Below are 21,211 nucleotides of genomic sequence, written 5' to 3' on the forward strand. Positions count from 1 at the left end.
TCATTGAACAAGCATGGGAAACATTGTTTAAACCCTTTACAATGAAGATCTGTGAAGTTATTTGGATTTTTACGAATTATCTTTGAAAGACAGAGTCCTGAAAAAGGGACGTTTCTTTTTTTTTTGCTGAGTTTAATACGAATTGTAATTTGTAACATATCACATGAAATGGGTGATGGACATCCACAAATGAATATAGACCATACGAACCGTAACATAAATAGAGTGTCTCAGATTTACATACAGAATAATACGAAATGCTTTGAGACCAGGTTGGACTGTGGCACTAGGACTACTTCCTATACGTTGACATGGCATGCATTATTGTCTTGGCATAGCAGTTGACAGTTAGTCGAAGTGGAGACGCTGAGAGGTACATTGGTGGTGCTAATGAAGACACACTCCCACAAAATAATGAACTGACTGGGTGTAATATAAAGACAGGAGGGAGAAGGAGGAGGAGAGGAGGGCTACAATGTGTGATTCTGTGCCTGGGGGTTCCTGTTGTAAAGCGGTTCACACCTGAAATGTCTGGAGAGAATTACAACGTCTTGATGGGAATGTGTGTCGACAACTGTGTGTCTGCAAACTACCACCCGGGAAAAGATCACGAGCTCAGTGAACTCACACAACCACAAATGAAGTCAAAAGAATGTCCCCCTGTAAGGGAGCCTATGCGTAGTCGCTAGAAAACGCTAACATCCGGTTTTCGGGGATACAGTATTTTCAACCAAAACGGAAGTGGGAACTTGTCCACACAGGCCTTTTTCTAAGCCAGAGAGAGAGAGAGAGAGAGAGAGAGAGAGAGAGATAGATAGATAGATAGATAGATAGATAGATAGATAGATAGATAGATAGATAGATAGATAGATAGATAGATAGATAGATAGATAGATAGATAGATAGATAGATAGATAGATAGATAGATAGATAGATAGATAGATAGATAGATAGATAGATAGATAGATAGATAGATAGATAGATAGATAGATAGATAGATAGATAGATAGATAGATAGATAGATAGATAGATAGATAGATAGATAGATACCTCCTGATGACCCGTTTGGACATGACTCCAACAGGGTCACCAGGACGGATCAGCCAATGAAGTTGGAAGTCCCACCCAGATGACTACATTAAAATCTTAGAAGCCCTCAATGGCGCTGCACATGCTGACATGACCTTTTGGCCACTAGAAGCCTCTATCATTCCTTGTGTTCTAGGTCTGCTACCTTAGGTTACCTATAAGGTCATAAAATCATATTTCTTTCTAGTTTCTTTGTCCAAATATTATCGTAGGCTAGAATAATATTTATATGCATCATCAATCAACATTTTATCATTGACTAACATTGTTGAATTCAGATAATAACTGAATTATAGTCTCGATTCTATTCTATTCTGTTTTATGCTCATTGATAGCCATTTAATGAGAATTAGACATGAGAACTACTATATATTTTTTGTCATGTGGAATTATAGGCTACTATCTGCGGTCTGACCACAGAAGAGCAAGCGCAAACTTGCACTGAGTTCAGCGCTACAGTGCAAATACTTTTTTATTTTACTCAGGCAACTCAAACGAGCGAACTTTAATGGGTCCATCGCTGATGACGTCAGAGGAATTGATGATTTGGAAGATGGAACTTGCTTGTGTTGCTGGTGTCTTGATTTTTCTACGTTTTATGTAAACGTGGCTATTACAAGGTCAAAATAAATGTACAGTAATTCATACAAGAAATATCCGAATGGATTTAACTACGCGTACACCAAACTGAAAGGTAAGCTGTTTTGATCAGGATTTAGCCAGCTCTAAATAGCAACAATTTCGCTAGCTAGCTTAGCTAGCATTGAGAGCTTGCTAGCTAGCTACTTAGTTCTTGCCAAATGCAGTTTATTGGCTAGTTTGCTGATTAGAAAGCGAACTGCTTACTGATGTACGTTATACGTTGTAGCAAACCACCAACCGTTTAATCATTAGCTAACTGAAGCAATACACATTGCTTTTTGATGGACTGATCAGTGATTAGCACAGACTAGGGTGTAGAGGCCTAACTATCATTTTAGCTATGTCCCATTCATTGTATGTTTTACACTGTAGATAACAAGGCAAACATAATCACTTATCCATTCCAACAGATCTGAACAACTGATAATACAGTGCATTCAGAAAATATTCATACCCCTTGACTTATGATACATTTTGTTGTTACAGCCTGAATTCAAAATGGATTAAATGTTTTTTCTCACCCTTCTACACACAATACCCCATAATGACAAAGTGAAAACATGTTTTTAGAAATTGTTGCAAATGTATTGAAATTGAAATACATTAATATGAATTTACATAAGTATTCACACCCCTGAGTCAGTACATTTTAGAATCACCTTTGGCAGCGATTACAGCTGTCTTTTTGGGTACGTCTCTAAGAGTTTTGCACACCTGGATTGTACAATATTTGCACATTATTATTTTAAAAATTCTTCAAACTTTGTCAAGTTGGTTGTTGATCATTGCTAGACACCATTTTCAAGTCTTGCCATAGATTTTCAAGTTGATTTATGTCAAAGTTGTAACTAAACCACATTCTCTGTTGTCCTGGACTTCCTGACGGGCTGCCCCCAGGTGGTAAGGGTAGGTAACAACACATCTGCCACGCTGATCCTCAACACAGGGTATTGTGTGTAGGACAGTGACACAGCATCTACATTTGATCTATTTTAAATTCAGGCTGTAACACAACAAAATGTGGAAAAAGTCAAAAGGGGTGTGAATGTGTGAATGTGATCACGCTCTCCGTAGCCGATGTGAGTAAGACTTTTAAGCAGGTCAACATTCACAAGGCCGCAGGGCCAGACGGATTACCAGGACGTGTACTCCGAGCATGTGCTGACCAACTGGCAAGTGTCTTCACTGACATTTTCAACATGTCCCTGACTGAGTCTGTAATACCAACATGTTTCAAGCAGACCACCATAGTCCCCGTGCCCAAGAACTCTAAGATAACCTGCCTAAATGACTACCGACCCGTGGCACTGACGTCTGTAGCCATGAAGTGCTTTGAAAGACTGGTCATGGCTCACATCAACAGCATAATCCCAGAAACCCTAGACCCACTCCAATTTGCATACCGCCCCAACAGATCCACAGATGATGCAATCTCTATCGCACTCCACACTGCCCTTTCCCACCTGGACAAGAGGAACACCTACGTGAGAATGCTATTCATTGACTACAGCTCAGCATTCAACACCATAGTGCCCTCAAAGCTCATCACTAAGCTAAGGATCCTGGGACTAAACACCTCCCTCTGCAACTGGATCCTGGACTTCCTGACGGGCCGCCCCCAGGTGGTAAGGGTAGGTAACAACACATCTGCCACACTGATCCTCAACACGGGGGCCCCTCAGGGGTGCGTGCTCAGTCCCCTCCTGTACTCTCTGTTCACCCATGACTGCATGGCCAGGCACGACTCCAACACCATCATTAAGTTTGCCGACGACACAACAGTGGTAGGCCTGATCACCGACAACGATGAGACAGCCTATAGGGAGGAGGTCAGAGATCTGGCCGTGTGGTGCCAGGACAACAACCTCTCCCTCAACGTGACCAAGACAAAGGAGATGATTGTGGACTACAGGAAAAAAAAGAGGACTGAGCACGCCCCCATTCTCATCGACGGGGCTGTAGTGGAACAGGTTGAGAGCTTCAAGTTCCTTGGTGTCCACATCACCAACGAACTATCATGGTCCAAACACACCAAGACAGTCGTGAAGAGGGCACGACAAAGCCTATTCCCCCTCAGGAGACTAAAAAGATTTGGCATGGGTCCTCAGATCCTCAAAAAATTCTACAGCTGCACCATCGAGAGCATCCTGACTGGTTGCATCACCGCCTGGTATGGCAACTGCTTGGCCTCTGACCGCAAGGCACTACAGAGGGTAGTGCGTACGGCCCAGTACATCACAGGGGCAAAGCTCCCTGCCATCCAGGACCTCTATACCAGGCGGTGTCAGAGGAAGGCCCTCAAAATTGTCAAAGACTCCAGTCACCCTAGTCATAGACTGTTCTCTCTGCTACCGCACGGCAAGCGGTACCGGAGTGCCAAGTCTAGGTCCAAAAGACTTCTCAACAGCTTCTACCCCCAAGCCATAAGACTCCTGAACAGCTAATCATGGCTACCCAGACTATTTGCACTGCCCCCCCACCCCATACTTTTTACGCTGCTGCTACTCTGTTAAGTATTTATGCATAGTCACTTTAACTCTACCCACATGTACATATTACCTCAACTACCTCAACTAGCCGGTGCCCCCGCACATTGACTATGCAACGGTACCCCCCTGTATATATAGCCTCCCTACTGTCACTTTATTCTATTGTATATATAGCCTCCCTACTGTCACTTTATTTTTACTTCTGCTCTTTTTTTCTCAACACTTTTTTGTTGTTGTTTTATTCTTACTTTTTTGTTTAAAATAAATGCACTGTTGGTTAAGGGCTGTAAGTAAGCATTTCACTGTAATGTCTGCACCTGTTGTATTCGGCGCATGTGACCAATAAAATTTGATTTGATTTGATTTGAATGCTTTCTGAAGGCACTGTATCTCTCTCTCTTTCATTCCAAAAATAAAAACTAGCTAGGACTAGTTGTCTAAATACCTGACTGATTTCTGACTTTTTAAAGATGTCTCTCTCTATCTCTACCAGCAGATGACTGTGATGCAGTGGTGACGCCTACAGGTTTCAGTAGATCCACCATGCCTCAGAAGCTGATGAAGAGTGCCCACTACATCGAGCTGGGGGGGAGCTACCAGTACTGGCCCGTGCTGGTCCCCAGAGGGATAAGGCTGTACACCTACGAACAGATCCCAGTCTTCCTGAGGGATAACCCCTACATCACAGACGGCTACAGAGCCTACCTGCCCTCCAGGCTGTGCATCAAAAGGTGGGTGGGTGTAGTTGGGTGGTCCATCACCCCTAGATTTTAACAATAACCGATGCATGGAACTTGCTCTGTGAAGTATGCCGAACTCATACAGATCTGGGCCACATTTTAACGGTCATCCTTGATTCCTCTTGTCCTTGATTCTTCCATTCCTCACCTCTCTAAGCTCAGTGGATAATGAGGTCCAAGAGGAGAGACCTTGGAGCCTCTCCTCCAATGAGAAAGAGGGTAAAATGGAGGAAACACGGACGGAGGAATCAAGAATTTGACGGCTTGTACACTTTTCAGACAGATCCTAGGCCTAACACTTAAACCATGTGTCACTTCCTGTAGTCTGTTCATCCTGTTCAATGAGACAGTGAATATCTGTGTTTACTTCCTGTAGTCTGTTCAGCCTATTCAATGAGACAGTGAATATCTGTGTTTACTTCCTGTAGTCTGTTCATCCTGTCGAATGAGACGGTGAATATCTGGAGCCACCTGCTGGGCTTCCTGTTGTTCTTCACCCTGGGGATCTACGACATGGCGTTCGTGCTGCCTGCCAGCGGGGCCTCCCGGGAGGACTATGTCATCTATTCCATAGGACTCTTCTGCTTCCAGGTGGGTACTATACCATCAATAAAGCTTCCGGGTGGGGGGGGGGGGGGGGGGCTATACCATACCATACCAGGTGGGGTACCATACCATACCGAGGGGGGGGGTAGTGAGTGGCACTATGCTGCTCGCCTGAGGTAGAGTATCTCATGATAAGCTGTAGACCACACTATCTACCAAGAGAGTTTTCATCTATATTCTTCGTAGCTGTCTATGTACCATCACAAACCGATGCTGGCACTAAGACCGCACTCAATGTACTGTATACGGCCATAAGCAAACAGGAAAACGCTCATCCAGAGGCGGCGCTCCTAGTGGACGTGGACTTTAATGCACGGAAACTTAAATCCGTTCTACCTCATTTCTACCAGCATGTTAAATGTGCAACCAGAGGGAAAAAAACTCTAGACCACCTTTAATCCACACACAGAGACGTGTACAAAGCTCTCCCTCGCCCTCCATTTGGCAAATCTGACCATAATTCGATCCTCATGATTACTGCTTACAAGCAAAAACTAAAGGAAGCACCAGTGACTCGGTCAATAAAAAAGTGGTCAGATGAAGCAGATGCTAAGCTACAGGACTGTTTTGCTAGCACAGACTGGAATATGTTCCGGGATTCTTCCGATGGCATTGAGGAGTACACCACATCAGTCACTGGCTTCATCAATAAGTGCATCGATGACGTCATCCCTACAATGACCGTATGTACATACCCCAACCAGAAGCCATGGATTACAGGCAACATCCCCACTGAGCTAAAGGGAAGAGCTGCCGCTTTCAAGAAGCGGGACTCTAACCCGGAAGCTTATAAGAAATCCCGCTATGCCCTCAGACGAACCATCAAACAGGCAAAGAGTCAATACAGGACTAAGATTGAATCGTACTACACTGGCTCTGACGCTCGTCGGATGTGGCAGGGCTTGAAAACTATTACAGACTACAAAGGGAAGCACAGCTGCGAGCTGCCCAGTGACATGAGCCTACCAGACGAGCTAAATTACTTCTATGCTCGCTTCGAGGCAAGTAACACTGAAACATGCATGAGAGCATCAGCTGTTCCGGACGACTGTGTGATCACACTCTCTGTAGCCGATGTGAGTAAGACCTTTAAACAGGTCAACATTCACAAGGCCGCAGGGCCAGAATAATTACCAGGACGTGTACAGTCATGGTCAAAAGTGTTGAATGACACAAGTATTGGTCTTCACAAAGTTTGCTGTTTCAGTGTTTTTAGATATTTTTGTCAGATGTTACTATGGTATACTGAAGTATAATTACAAGCATTCCATAAGTGTCAAAGGCTTTTATTGACAATTACATTAAGTTTATGCAAAGAGTCAATATTTGCAGTGTTGACCCTTCTTTTTCAAGACCTCTGCAATCCGCCCTGGCATGCTGTCAATTAACTTCTGGGCCACATCCTGACTGATGGCAGCCCATTCTTGCATTATCAATGCTTGGAGTTTGTCAGAATTTGTGGGTTTTTGTTTGTCCACCCTCCTCTTGAGGATTGACCACAATTTCTCAATGGGATTAAGGTCTGGGGAGTTTCCTGGCCATGGACCCAAAATGTCGATGTTTTGTTCCCCGAGCCACTTAGTTATCACTTTTGCCTTATGGCAAGGTGCTCCATTATGCTGGAAAAGGCATTGTTCGTCACCAAACTGTTCTTGGATGGTTGGGAGAAGTTACGCTCGGAGGATGTGTTGGTACCATTCTTTATTCATGGCTGTGTTCTTAGGCAAAATTGTGAGTGAGCGCACTCCATTGGCTGAGAAGCTACCCCACACGTGAATGGTCTCAGGATGCATTACTGTTGGCATGACACAGGACTGATGGTAGCGCTCACCGGACAAGCTTTTTTCCAGATGCCCCAAACAATCGGAAAGGGGGTTCATCAGAGAAAATGACTTTAACCCAGTCCTCAGCAGTCCAATCCCTGTACCTTTTGCAGAATATCAGTCTGTCCCTGATGTTTTTCCTGGAGAGACGTTGCTTCCTCGCTGCCCTTCTTGACACCAGGCCATCCTGCAAATGTCTTCGCCTCACTGTGTGTGCAGATGCACTCACACCTGCCTGCTGCCATTCCTGAGCCAGCTCTGCACTGGTGGTGCCCGATCCCGCAGCTGAATCAACTTTAGGAGACGGTCTTGGCGCTTGCTGGACTTTCTTGGGCACCCTGAAGCCTTCTTCACAACAATTGAACCTCTCTCCTTTAAGTTCTTGATGATCCAATAAATGGTTGATTTATGTGCAATCTTACTAGCAGCAATATCCTTGCCTGTCAAGCCCTTTTTGTGCAAAGCAATGATGACGGCACGTGTTTCCTTGCAGGTAACCATGGTTAACAGAAGAAGAACAATGATTTCAAGCACCACCCTCCTTTTAAAGCTTCCAGTCTGTTATTCTAACTCAATCAGCATGACAGAGTGATCTCCAGCCTTGTCCTCGTCAACACTCTCACCTGTGTTAACGACAGAATCACTGACATGATGTCAGCTGGTCCTTTTGTGGCAGGGCTGAAATGCAGTGGAAATGTTTTTTGGGGATTAAGTTCATTTTCATGGCAAATAGGGAATTTGCAATGAATTGCAATTCATCTGATCACTCTTCATAACATTCTGGAGTATATGCAAATTGTCATCATAAAAACTGAGGCAGCAGACTTTGTGAAAATTAATATTTGTGTCATTCTCAACTCTAGGTCCAAGAGGCTTCTAAACAGCCCCCCCCCCCCCCCCCCCCCTTACGCTGCTGCTACTCTCTGTTCATTATCTATGCATAGTCACTTTAAAACTCTACCTACATGTACATATTACCTCAATTACCTCGACTAACCGGTGCCCCCGCACATTGACTCGGTACCGGTACCCCCTGTATATAGCCTCTCTACTGTTATTTTTACTGCTGCTCTTTAATTATTTGTTACTTTTATGTCTTATTATTTTATACTGTATTTTTTGTGTGATTAAAAAATATATATATATATATATTTTTCTTCTTACAACTGCATTGTTGGTTAAGGGCTTGTAAGTAAGCATTTGACTGTAAGGTTGTATTCGGCGCATGTGACATAACATTTGATTTGATTTACAAAATGGCACTATGGGTGAATCTCAATTTAATTTCCTTGTGTCCTCAACTCATTGCAAGAGAAGGTCAGAGGAGAGGACACAAGGAATCAAGGAAATAGCCTACACCACTTCTCTGAGTGGTGACAGACAGTCAATCTGATCAGCCAAATCAGCCAGTCCAACCAGATTGATATTCTGAGTTCCATGACCTTAAATAAGACAATATGAGGATGGGAGCTTTCATTCAAAGCATTTCTTCTCTGACATAGTTTTATTGAGTGTTCTCTCTGTCCAGCTCTGTATTGTCCTCTGACATAAACTCAGCAAAAAAAGAAACGTCCCTTTTTCAGGACCCTGTCTTTCAAAGATAATTTGTAAAAATCAAAATAACTTCACAGATCTTCATTGTAAAGAGTTTAAACACTGTTTCCCATGCTTGTTCAATGAACCATAAACAATTAATGAACATGCACCTGTGGAACGGTTGTTAAGACAGTAACAGCTTACAGACTGTAGGCAATTAAGGTCACAGTTATGAAAACTTAGGACACTAAAGAGGCCTTTCTACTGACTCTGAAAAACACCAAAAGAAAAATGCCCAGGGTCCCTGCTCATCTGTGTGAACATGCCTTAGGCATTCTGCAAGGAGGCATGAGGACTGCAGATGTGGCCAGGGCAATAAATTGCAATGTCCATACTGTGAGACGCCTAAGACAGCGCTACAGGGAGACAGGACGGACAGCTGATCGTAGTGGCAGACCACGTGTAACAACACCTGCACAGGATCGGTACATCCGAACATCACACCTGCGGGACAGGTACACGACGGGTCCCATGTAGCTCAGTTGGTAGAGCATGGCGCTTGCAACGCCAGGGTTGTGGGTTCGATTCCCACGAGGGGGCAGTATGAAAAATGTATGCACTCACTTAACTGTAAGTCACTCTGGATAAGAGCGTCTGCTAAATTACGTAAATGTAAAGGTACAGGATGGCAACACCAGGAACGCCCAATCCCTCCATCAGTGCTCAGACTGTCCGCGATAGGCTGAGAGAGGCTGGACTGAGGGCTTGTAGGCCTGTTGTAAGGCAGGTCCTCACCAGACATCACTGGCAACAACATCGCCTATGGGCACAAACCCACCGTCGCTGGACCAGACAGGACTGGCAAAAAGTGCTCTTCACTGATGAGTCACGGTTTTGTCTCACCAGCGGTGATGGTCGGGTTTGCGTTTATCGTCGAAGGAATGAGCATTACACCGAGGCCTGTACTCTGGAGCGGGATCGAGGTAGAGGGTCCGTCATGGTCTGGGGCGGTGTGTCATTTGTTGTCATTGCAGGCAACCTCAACGCTGTGCGTTACAGGGAAGACATCCTCCTCCCTCATGTGGTACCCTTCCTGCAGGCTCATCCTGACATGACCCTCCAGCATGACAATGCCACCAGCCATACTGCTCGTTCTGTGCGTGATTTCCTGCAAGACAGGAATTTCAGTGTTCTGCCATGGCCAGCGAAGAGCCCGGATCTCAATCACATTGAGCACGTCTGGGACCTGTTGGATCGGAGGGTGAGGGCTAGGGCCATTCCCCCTAGAAATGTCCGGGAACTTGCAGGTGCCTTGGTGGAAGAGTGGGGTAACATCTCACAGCAAGAACGGGCAAATCTGGTGCAGTCCATGAGGAGGAGATGCACTGCAGTACTTAATGCAGCTGGTGGCCACACCAGATACTGACTGTTACTTTTGATTTTGACCCCCCCCTTTTTTTTTTTTTTTTCAGGGACACATTATTCAATTTCTGTTAGTCACATGTCTGTGGAAGTTGTTCCGTTTATGTCTCAGTTGTTGAATCTTGTCATGTTCATACAAATATTTACATGTTAAAGTTTGCTGAAAATAAACGCAGTTGACAGTGAGAGGACGTTTCTTTCTTTCCTGAGTTAATGACGCGTTCTCCTCTCTTTCCAGCTGTGCATGCTGTGCTCTGTGGGCTACCACCTGTTCTGCTGTCACCGCTCAGAGAAGACCAGTCGCCGCTGGATGGCTCTGGACTACGCCGGCATCTCCGTAGGCATCCTGGGCTGCTACGTACCTGGGGTCTTCTACGCATTCTACTGCAATAACGTATGTCATGTCTTCTACCCGTTCTACTGCAATAACGTATGTCATGTCTTCTACGCATTCTACTGCAATAACGTATGTAGCACACTTCTAACCACCCAAAACGCTACACCTGATGTTAGCTCACTTGAGTTTCCCAGCTGTAGTTAAGGTTGCATGAAATCCCGACTTTTACATACACCTTATCCAAATACATTTAAACTCAGTTTTTCACAATTCCTGACATTTAATCCTAGTAATAATTCCCTGTTTTAGGTCAGTTAGGATCACCACTTTATTTTAAGAATGTGAAATGTCAGAATAATAGCAGAGAGAATGATTTATTTCAGCTTTTATTTATTTCATCACATTCCCAGTGGGTCAGAAGTTTACATACATTCAATTAGTATTTGGTAGCATTGCCTTTAAATTGTTTAACTTGGGTCAAACATTTCAGGTAACCTTCCACAAGCTTCCCACAATAAATTGGGTGAATTTTGGCCCATTCCTCCTGACAGAGCTGGTGTAACTGAGTCAGGTTTGTAGGCCTCCTTGCTCGCACACGCTTTTTCAGTTCTGCACACACATTTTCTATAGGATTGAGGTCAGGGCTTTGTGATGGCCACTCCAATACCTTGACTTTGTTGTCCTTAAGCCATTTTGCCACAACTTTGGAAGTATGCTTGGGGTCATTGTCCATTTGGAAGACCCATTTGCGTCCAAGCTTTAACTTCCTGACTGATGTCTTGAGATGTTGCTTCAATATATCCACATAATTTTCCTTCCTCATGATGCCATCTGTTTTGTGAAGTGCACCAGTCCCTCCTGCAGCAAAGCATCCCCACATGCTGCCACCCCGGTGCTTCACGTTTGGGATGGTGTTCTTCGGCTTGCAAGCGTCACCCTTTTTCCTCCAAACATAACGATGGTCATTATGGCCAAACAGTTCTATTTTTGTTTCATCAGACCAGAGGACATTTCTCCAAGAAGTACGATCTTTGTCCCCATGTGCAGTTGCAAACCGTAGTCTGGCTTTTTTATGGCGGTTTTTGAGCAGTGGCTTCTTCCTTGCTGAGCGGCCTTTCAGGTTATGTCAATATAGGACTCGTTTTACTGTGGATATATATACTTTTGTACCTGTTTCCTCCAGCATCTTCACAAGGTCCTTTGCTGTTGTTCTGGGATTGATTTGCACTTTCGCACTACGTTCATCTCTAGGAAACAGAACGCATCTCCTTCCTGAACGGTATGACGGCTGCGTGGTCCCATGGTGTTTATACTTGCGTACTATTGTTTGTACAGATGAACGTGGTACCTTCAGGTGTTTGGAAACTGCTCCCAAGGATGAACCAGACTTGTGGAGGTCTACAATCTTTTTTATGAGGTATTGGCTGATTTCTTTTGATTTTCCCATGATGTCAAGCAAAGAGGCACTGAGTTTGAAGGTAGGCCTTGAAATACATCCACAGGTACACCTCCAATTGACTCAAATGATGTCAATTAGCCTATCAGAAGCTTCTAAAGCCATGACATCATTTTCTGGAATTTTCAAAGCTGTTTAAAGGCACAGTCAACTTAGTGTATGTAAACTTCTGACCCACTGGAATTGTGATTCAGTGAATTATAAGTGAAATAATATTGTCTGTAAACAATTGTTGGAAAAATGACTTGTGTCATGCACAAAGTAGATGTCCTAACTGACTTGCCAAAACCACAGTTTAACAAGAAATTTGTGGAGTGGTTGAAAAACGAGTTTTAATGACTCCAACCTAAGTGTATGTAAACTTCCGACTTCAACTGTATCTTCAGGAATGGAGCTGAAGGATTTCTGGGCGCTGGCCAGCCCGGCTAGTAGAGTGAGATTTCTACTAGCCTGGGTAACATTCAGGTTAAATATCTGTGCCGTACGATGTTTGAAAGACAATTTTACTGGTCTGCCGGGCTAGTTGGTAATTGTTAAAGTCTCCAGCCACCCAAGCCATAGACTGTTCTCTCTCCTTCCGCATGGCAAGCCGTACCGGAGCAACAAGTCTGACACCAACAGGCTCCTGAACAGCTTCTATCCCCAAGCCATAAGACTGATAACAGAATGGTTACACGGACTATCTGCATTGACCCTTGTATTTTATTTTTGGACTGTCTCTATGCACATACACACTCACACTGACACACACTTAATTTGCTCAAACACATAACACACACACATTCATGCTAACGCTACACACATGCACACACACTCGCATACAATCATCATATACGCTGCTGCTACTCTGTTTATCATATATCCTGATGTCTAGTCACCTTACCCCTATACATATCTACCTCTATCACTCCAGTATCCCTACACATTGTTAATATGGTACTGGAACTGATCCTGGATCTGACCCTGTATATAGCTACTGACCCTGGATCTGATCCTGTATAGCGCGGTGGCTTCACTAATCTCGGGCTAGCGGGCTGGCTTCACTAACCTCGGGCTAGCGGGCTGGCTTCACTAACCTCGGGCTAGCGGGCTGGCTTCACTAACCTCGGGCTAGCGGGCTGGCTTCACTAACCTCGGGATAGCGGGCTGGCTTCTCTGCTAGCGTGCTGGCTTCACTAACCTCGGGCTAGCGGGCTGGCTTCACTAACCTCGGGATAGCGGGCTGGCTTCACTAACCTCGGGATAGCGGGCTGGCTTCTCTAACCGCGGGCTGGCTTCTCTAACCTCGGGCTAGCGGGCTGGCTTCTCTACTAGCGTGCTGGCTTCACTAACCTCGGGCTAGCGGGCTGGCTTCTCTGCTAGCGTGCTGGCTTCACTAACCTCGGGATAGCGGGCTGGCTTCTCTAACCTCGGGCTGGCTTCTCTGCTAGCGTGCTGGCTTCACTAACCTCGGGCTAGCGGGCTGGCTTCTCTAACCTCGGGATAGCAGGCTGGCTTCTCTGCTAGCGTGCTGGCTTCACTAACCTCGGGCTAGCAGGATGGCTTCTCTAACCTCGGGCTAGCGGGCTGGCTTCACTAACCTCGGGCTAGCGGGCTGGCTTCACTAACCTCGGGCTAGCGGGCTGGCTTCACTAACCTCGGGCTAGCGGGCTGGGTTCACTAACCTCGGGCTAGCGGGCTGGCTTCACTAACCTCGGGCTAGCGGGATGGCTTCACTAACCTCGGGCTAGCGGGCTGGCTTCACTAACCTCGGGCTAGCGGGCTGGCTTCACTAACCTCGGGCTAGCGGGCTGGCTTCACTAACCTCGGGCTAGCGGGCTGGCTTCACTAACCTCGGGCTAGCGGGCTGGCTTCACTATCCTCGGGCTAGCGGGCTGGCTTCTCTAACCTCGGGCTAGCGGGCTGGCTTCTCTAACCTCGGGCTAGCGGGCTGGCTTCACTAACCTCGGGCTAGCGGGCTGGCTTCACTAACCTCGGGCTAGCTTCACTAACCTCGGGCTAGCGGGCTGGCTTCTCTAACCTCGGGCTAGCGGGCTGGCTTCTCTAACCTCGGGCTAGCGGGCTGGCTTCTCTAACCTTGGGATAGCGGGCTGGCTTCTCTAACCGCGGGCTGGCTTCTCTAACCTCGGGCTAGCTTCACTAACCTCGGGCTAGCGGGCTGGCTTCACTAACCTCGGGCTAGCGGGCTGGCTTCACTAACCTCGGGCTAGCGGGCTGGCTTCTCTAACCTCGGGCTAGCGGGCTGGCTTCATCTCTTTCTTCTGAACAGTTCTGTATGATTCCTGAAGGACCCTAGTGTACTTGTAGTAGTGGAGACTACTTTCTCCTCTTCCACAATGTTTACATGGTGGCCCTTGAAAATAGTTAATTCAATGTACCACTTCATAAATGAATTGTTCCCATCAAAAATAATGGATGTTTCATTTCATTGCTGCTCTGTACTGCTGAAAGAAAACAACTCAGACTTGGAAGTGTTGGCCAAGCAAGTCCCATCCGTTCCTTCTCCAGCCACCCCTCACTTGTTTTTGCCACTGTCTGTCTGAGTTTTGGCGGCGCCTCCCGTTAGCTCTTTCCCCCGCATATTGGAAGTGCTGGGTTATTGTGCCCCCAGAACACGGCTGAAATCTGCTCCAGTCAGAACCAGATGGCTGCATTCAGAGCGGTCCATCACTCCTGTTATCCACATCACTCCTGTTACACGCCATATGACGTTAACACATAGGGGAGCCAGAACCATCTCCGCTCCTGCCCTGCCTGCCAAGACTGGGGCTTCTCTACTCTGGGTGAATACTCACTCTACTCACTTAGCCAAGTACCCAAAGAGAAAAGGGCTGGGTTTAAAAAATAAAGAAACCCCCCCCCCCCCCCATTATTTTTAGTAGTATAACTCAAATACCATAAAGGCACATTTTGTGGAGTGGGTTTATGAGGAATGGAAAATACTTGGCCAAATGTATGAAGTGTGTATTCCACTAGTCCTACATGATGCTCCTGGGTGTGGGCATTTTCCATGTGAAAATTAATTCACTGTGAATTCCACTCAAATTGGCAAGCGAGGGTATCTGAATAAATGCCCTGGAAAAGTACAAAGTGTAAAAAAAAAAAAAAAAACTTTTTTTTTTTAAGCACTAATATTTGAAGAATATATAGGCCTACTTAAATTAACAGGTGCAACACAGTGCATATTTCATACCCCCAGCCGTACATTGGGTATTATGACAGCAAATCAATCCATTTCTATTGTAAAATGGACAATAATGTATCTGTTCTATTCCATTTCTTTTTCAGTACTGGCGTCAGGTGTACCTGGTGACGGTGCTAGCCATGATCCTGGCGGTGTTCTTTGCCCAGATCCACCCCCACTACCTCAGCAAGCAGTGGCAGCGGCTGCGCTCCGTTCTCTTCTGCAGCGTGGCCGGCTACGGCCTCATCCCCACCGTACACTGGGTCTGGCTCAACGGGGGCTTCTCTTCGGAGCTCGTACAGGTCAGCTGACTAGTAGCCTACTGCCTGCCTCAAAGGAGCCTAAACTTTAAGGGCTGGTTTCCCGGACACTGATTAAGCCTCGTTGTGGACACCATAATCTGCTCCGTGGAGGATCTGTATTGAAAGTGTGTTTTAGTCCAGGATAAGGCCTAAACTACACTGCTCAAAAAAATAAAGGGAACACTTAAACAACACATCCTAGATCTGAATGAATGAAATAATCTTATTAAATAATTGTTTCTTTACATAGTTGAATGTGCTGACAACAATATCACACAAATTATCAATGGAAATCAAATGTATCAACCCATGGAGGTCTGGATTTGGAGTCACCCTCAAAATTAAAGTGGAAAACCACACTACAGGCTGATCCAAATTTGATGTGATGTCCTTAAAACAAGTCAAAATGAGGCTCAGTAGTGTGTGTGGCCTCCACGTGCCTGTATGACCTCCCTACAACGCCTGGGCATGCTCCTGATGAGGTGGCGGATGGTCTCCTTAGGGATCTCCTCCCAGACCTGGACTAAAGCATCCGCCAACTCCTGGACAGTCTGTGGTGCAACGTGGCGTTGGTGGATGGAGCGAGACATGATGTCCCAGATGTGCTCAATTGGATTCAGGTCTGGGGAACGGGCGGGCCAGTCCATAGCATCAATGCTTTCCTCTTGCAGGAACTGCTGACACACTCCAGCCATATGAGGTCTAGCATCTTCTTGCATTAGGAGGAACCCAGGGCCAACCGCACCAGCATATGGTCTCACAAGGGGTCTGAGGATCTCATCTCGGTACCTAATGGCAGTCAGGCTACCTCTGGCGAGCACATGGAGGGCTGTGCGGCCCCCCAAAGAAATGCCACCCCACACCATGACTGACCCACCGCCAAACCGGTCATGCTGGAGGATGTTGCAGGCAGCAGAACGTTCTCCACGGCGTCTCCAGACTCTGTCACGTCTGTCACGTGCTCAGTGTGAACCTGCTTTCATCTGTGAAGAGCACAGGGCGCCAGTGGCGAATTTGCCAATCTTGGTGTTCTCTGGCAAATGCCAAACGTCCTGCAAGGTGTTGGGCTGTAAGCACAACCCCCACCTGTGGACGTCGGGCCCACATACCACCCTCATGGAGTCTGTTTCTCACCGTTTGAGCAGACACATGCACATTTGTGGCCTGCTGGAGGTCATTTTGCAGGGCTCTGGCAGTGCTCCTCCTGCTCCTCCTTGCACAAAGGCGGAGGTAGCGGTCCTGCTGCTGGGTTGTTGCCCTCCTACGGCCTCCTCCACGTCTCCTGATGTACTGGCCTGTCTCCTGGTAGCGCCTCCATGCTCTGGACACTACGCTGACAGACACAGCAAACCTTCTTGCCACAGCTCGCATTGATGTGCCATCCTGGACGAGCTGCACTACCTGAGCCACTTGTGTGGGTTGTAGACTCCGTCTCATGCTACCACTAGAGTGAAAGCACCGCCAGCATTCAAAAGTGACCAAAACATCAGCCAGGAAGCATAGGAACTGAGAAGTGGTCTGTGGTCACCACCTGCAGAACCACTTCTTTATTGGGGGTGTCTTGCTAATTGCCTATAATTTCCACCTGTTGTCTATTCCATTTGCACAACAGCGTGTGAAATTTATTGTCAATCAGTGCTGCTTCCTAAGTGGACAGTTTGATTTCACAGAAGTGTGATTGACTTGGAGTTACATTGTGTTGTTTAAGTTTCCCTTTATCTTTTTTGAGCAGTGTATGTCCAGGAAACTGGCCCTAAGGGTCCTTTTTTAAGTGTCACTCCTTGACTCTTTAACCCAAAGCAACTATATATGATCTAATATTCTTATTTTCTCCAGTCTTTTATTCCTCGTGTTCTGGGGATGTACGTGATCGCTGCCTTAGCCTTCATCTTCTACGTCTCCAAGGTTCCTGAACGCTACTTCCCAGGTACGTGCACAAGGTCTCACTTCAGCTTTCCTTGATTCCTCTTTTTCTTGGAATAAAATACTTTAGTCTGTCTCTCTAAAACGGTTGAGAAGGAAGCGAGGAATCACAGGGGGGAAAAAAACAAATTGAGAGCCCAGATTACGTTTCAGTCCCCTTGTTGTTATGGTGATGAACCTGGTTTGGAAAACCATGCATTCTTGAATGTTGTTTGGAAAGCCATTATAACCATGCCTTTGCATCTTCCCTCAGGTCAGTTGAACTACCTGGGCTCCAGCCACCAGGTGTGGCATGTTCTGGTCATTGTGATGTTCTACTGGTGGCACCAGGCTGCCTTCTTCATCTTAACCCACCGCCACAGCCACCCCTGCCCAGAGTAAACTACCCCCAGGCAGACTATGGCTAGGACTGCAGTTCCCAGGCTACTCCCAGCATGACTAGGACTCCCCAGGCTACTCCCAGCATGACTAGGACTGTCCAGGCTACTCCCAGCATGACTAGGACTGTCCAGGCTACCCCCAGCATGACTAGGACTGCCCAGGCTACTCCCAGCATGACTAGGACTGCCCAGGCTACTCCCAGCATGACTAGGACTGCCCAGGCTACTCCCAGCATGACTAGGACTGCCCAGGCTACTCCCAGCATGACTAGGACTGCCCAGGCTACTCCCAGCATGACTAGGACTGCCCAGGCTACTCCCAGCATGACTAGGACTGCCCAGGCTACTCCCAGCATGACTAGGACTGCCCAGGCTACTCCCAGCATGACTAGGACTGCCCAGGCTACTCCCAGCATGACTAGGACTGCCCAGGCTACCCCCAGCATGACTAGGACTGCCCAGGCTACTCCCAGCATGACTAGGACTGCCCAGGCTACTCCCAGCATGACTAGGACTGCCCAGGCTACCCCCAGCATGACTAGGACTGCCCAGGCTACCCCCAGCATGACTAGGACTGCCCAGGCTACTCCCAGCATGACTAGGACTGCCCAGGCTACTCCCAGCATGACTAGGACTGCCCAGGCTACTCCCAGCATGACTAGGACTGCCCAGGCTACCCCCAGCATGACTAGGACTGCCCAGGCTACCCCCAGCATGACTAGGACTGCCCAGGCTACTCCCAGCATGACTAGGACTGCCCAGGCTACTCCCAGCATGACTAGGACTGCCCAGGCTACTCCCAGCATGACTAGGACTGCCCAGGCTACTCCCAGCATGACTAGGACTGCCCAGGCTACTCCCAGCATGACTAGGACTGCCCAGGCTACTCCCAGCATGACTAGGACTGCCCAGGCTACCCCCAGCATGACTAGGACTGCCCAGGCTACTCCCAGCATGACTAGGACTGCCCAGGCTACTCCCAGCATGACTAGGACTGCCCAGGCTACTCCCAGCATGACTAGGACTGCCCAGGCTACTCCCAGCATGACTAGGACTGCCCAGGCTACTCCCAGCATGACTAGGACTGCCCAGGCTCCTCCCAGCATGACTAGGACTGCCCAGGCTACCCCCAGCATGACTAGGACTCCCCAGGCTACTCCCAGCATGACTAGGACTGCCCAGGCTACTCCCAGTGTAACAGAGTTGGGCTCGAACCTGGACCCTTCTGCACAACACTCACAAAGCAGCATTACCTGTCACCCCACAAAAATAATGGCCCTTGCTGAGAAAACAAAACAACTACTTCAAGGACTGCTGCTACAAAGACAGGTGGACGGAGCCAGAATAAGCTTGGGATCCCACGGAGCATGTAAGGAGCTGCCATGCTAGAGGCAGACCCAGGCAGTACCAACCACTACAAGTAAAATGCCACCAGTGAACCATTTTGAAATGCTTTGTCAGTTGGAAGTCGCTTTTGGATAATAGCGTCTACTAAAATGGAATATACTATGAAATGCTCCGGTGGCTGGCTGCAGGATCTTTAGGTAGTGGGATGTTGTCACACTCCTTCGCTCTACAGAGACGGTAAACTACTGAAGGCCCTGGTTACTACCCCCCCCTTTCCCCTTCACTCCAACACAGATGTGTACCAAGTACCAATCTGCTGCTAGAGGAACACAACTAAGGCACTCCCAAGGTCCTTTTCTCTTCAGACTTAACATGTTCTCTTTCTCTGAACAACGTGTTAAACTGTTAACAGGGATGTTATTGTACTGTGGTATTGTTTTTTGTTTTTTTAAAGCAATCTTACAATGTAGCAAGTGAACAACGTTTTGTTTATTAAGTGCTTATGCTACAGTAGGTAGCACTTCTAAAATGTTCATGTTGGTAACGAAGAGACCGACGTTATTTGGATCAGTATTCATTGACGGTGTAACACTGAGGTACGTGAAACACTTCACAGGGCAGTAAATAAATGTGCCAACTTAACTTTGATTTTAAAAGCAATCATGTTTGGAATCAAACCAAAGATATGGGGGAAGCTTATATTGGCTGAAGGTGTTCCCACTCAAATGACATACAATGCCTTCAGAAAGTATTCATACCCCTTGACTTATTCCACATTGTGTTAAAGCCTGAATTCAAAAAAGTATTAAATTGATTTTTTTTCTTCTAGGATTTTGCCTGTGCTAAGCTCTATTCAGTTTATTTTTATCCTAAGAATATCCCTAGGCCTTGCACATGACAAGCATACCCATAATGATGCAGCTACCACCATGCTTGAAAATATGAAGTGGTACTCAGTGATGTGTTGTATTGGATTTGCCCCAAACATAACGCTTTGTATTCAGGACAAAAAGTACAATTCTTTGCAAAAAAAATATATTTTGTACAGGCATCCTTCTTTTCACTCTGTCATTTAGGTTAGTATTGAATGCTGTTGATCCGTCCTCAGTTTTCTCCTATTACAGCAATTAAACTTGAACTGTTTAAGTCACCATTGGCCTCATGGTGAAATCCCTGAACGGTTTCCTTCCTCTCCGGCAACTGAGTTAGGAAGGACGCCTGTATCTTTGTAGTGACTGGGTGTATTGATACACCATCCACAGTGTAATAACTCCACTATGCTCAAAGGGATATTCAGTGTCTGCTTTTTATTTATTTTGACCCATCTACTAATAGGTGACCTTTTTTGCAGGGCATTGGAAAACCTGCCTGGTCTGTGAGGTTGAATCTGTGTTTGAAATTCACTGCTCGACAGAGGGACCTTACAATTATCTGTATGTGGGGTACAGAGATGAGGTAGTCATTCAAAAATCACGTTAAACACTTATTGCACACAGAGTCCATGCAACTTATGTGACTTAAGCAAGTCTTTACTCCTGAACTTATTTAGGCTTGCCATAACAAAGGGGTTGAATACTTATTGACTCAAGACATTTCGGCTTTTCATGTTTAGTTTTAATTTGTAAACATTCCGAAAACAATAATTCCACATTGTGGGGTGTTGTGTGTAGGCCAGTGACACAATCTCAATTTTAATTCATTTTTAAATTCCGGCAGTAACAAAAATGTGTAAAAAGTCCAGGGGTTGTGAATGCTTTCTGAAGACACTGTTGCTAGGCCTAATTTGACAAAGGAACCTTTTGGTTTTCACACAGAGTTCATTAACCAGTTTTAACGAAAGGACAGTTTCGTAACAGTCGCACATAGTGGAAACAAGTATTTAAGGATATCTTCGAATGTTTTCTGCGCTCTTTTTAAACTAGGCTGTATGTGTTG

General features: G+C 46.4%; 1 protein-coding gene across 2 annotated transcripts; it reads left to right on the top strand.

The window, feature by feature from the left end:
- The first annotated feature begins 1,620 nt into the window (after positions 1 to 1,620).
- On the top strand, positions 1,621 to 18,109 carry LOC311114938 (progestin and adipoQ receptor family member 3-like). Of its 2 annotated transcripts, none has more exons than XM_084190160.1 (7): positions 1,621 to 1,783; positions 4,717 to 4,951; positions 5,389 to 5,551; positions 10,586 to 10,741; positions 15,429 to 15,626; positions 17,463 to 17,553; positions 17,803 to 18,109. In XM_084190160.1, exons 1-7 carry the CDS (start codon positions 1,720 to 1,722, stop codon positions 17,928 to 17,930), a joined length of 1,035 nt encoding a protein of 344 aa, XP_084046286.1. In that variant the 5' UTR covers positions 1,621 to 1,719; the 3' UTR covers positions 17,931 to 18,109. The 2 variants fall into 2 exon arrangements, with proteins under 2 accessions (XP_084046286.1, XP_084046285.1); XM_084190159.1 differs by having other exon boundaries at positions 1,622 to 1,783; positions 4,714 to 4,951.
- The last annotated feature ends 3,102 nt before the right edge of the window (positions 18,110 to 21,211 follow it).

This window comes from Coregonus lavaretus (genome assembly GCF_964263955.1).
Source record: "Coregonus lavaretus genome assembly, contig: HAP1_SCAFFOLD_4493, whole genome shotgun sequence".
NCBI classification, from domain to species: Eukaryota; Metazoa; Chordata; class Actinopteri; order Salmoniformes; family Salmonidae; genus Coregonus; species Coregonus lavaretus.

What these genes read in the sequence shown, in the direction of transcription:
- LOC311114938 (XM_084190159.1), top strand. Translation starts at nt 1,720, where the DNA reads ATGTACAGTAATTCATACAAGAAATATCCGAATGGATTTAACTACGCG. An exon ending in ACGCATTCTACTGCAATAAC is followed by an intron (nt 10,742 to 15,428) that starts GTATGTCATGTC and finishes TTTCTTTTTCAG; the next exon opens with TACTGGCGTCAGGTGTACCT. An exon ending in TCCTGAACGCTACTTCCCAG is followed by an intron (nt 17,554 to 17,802) that starts GTACGTGCACAA and finishes ATCTTCCCTCAG; the next exon opens with GTCAGTTGAACTACCTGGGC.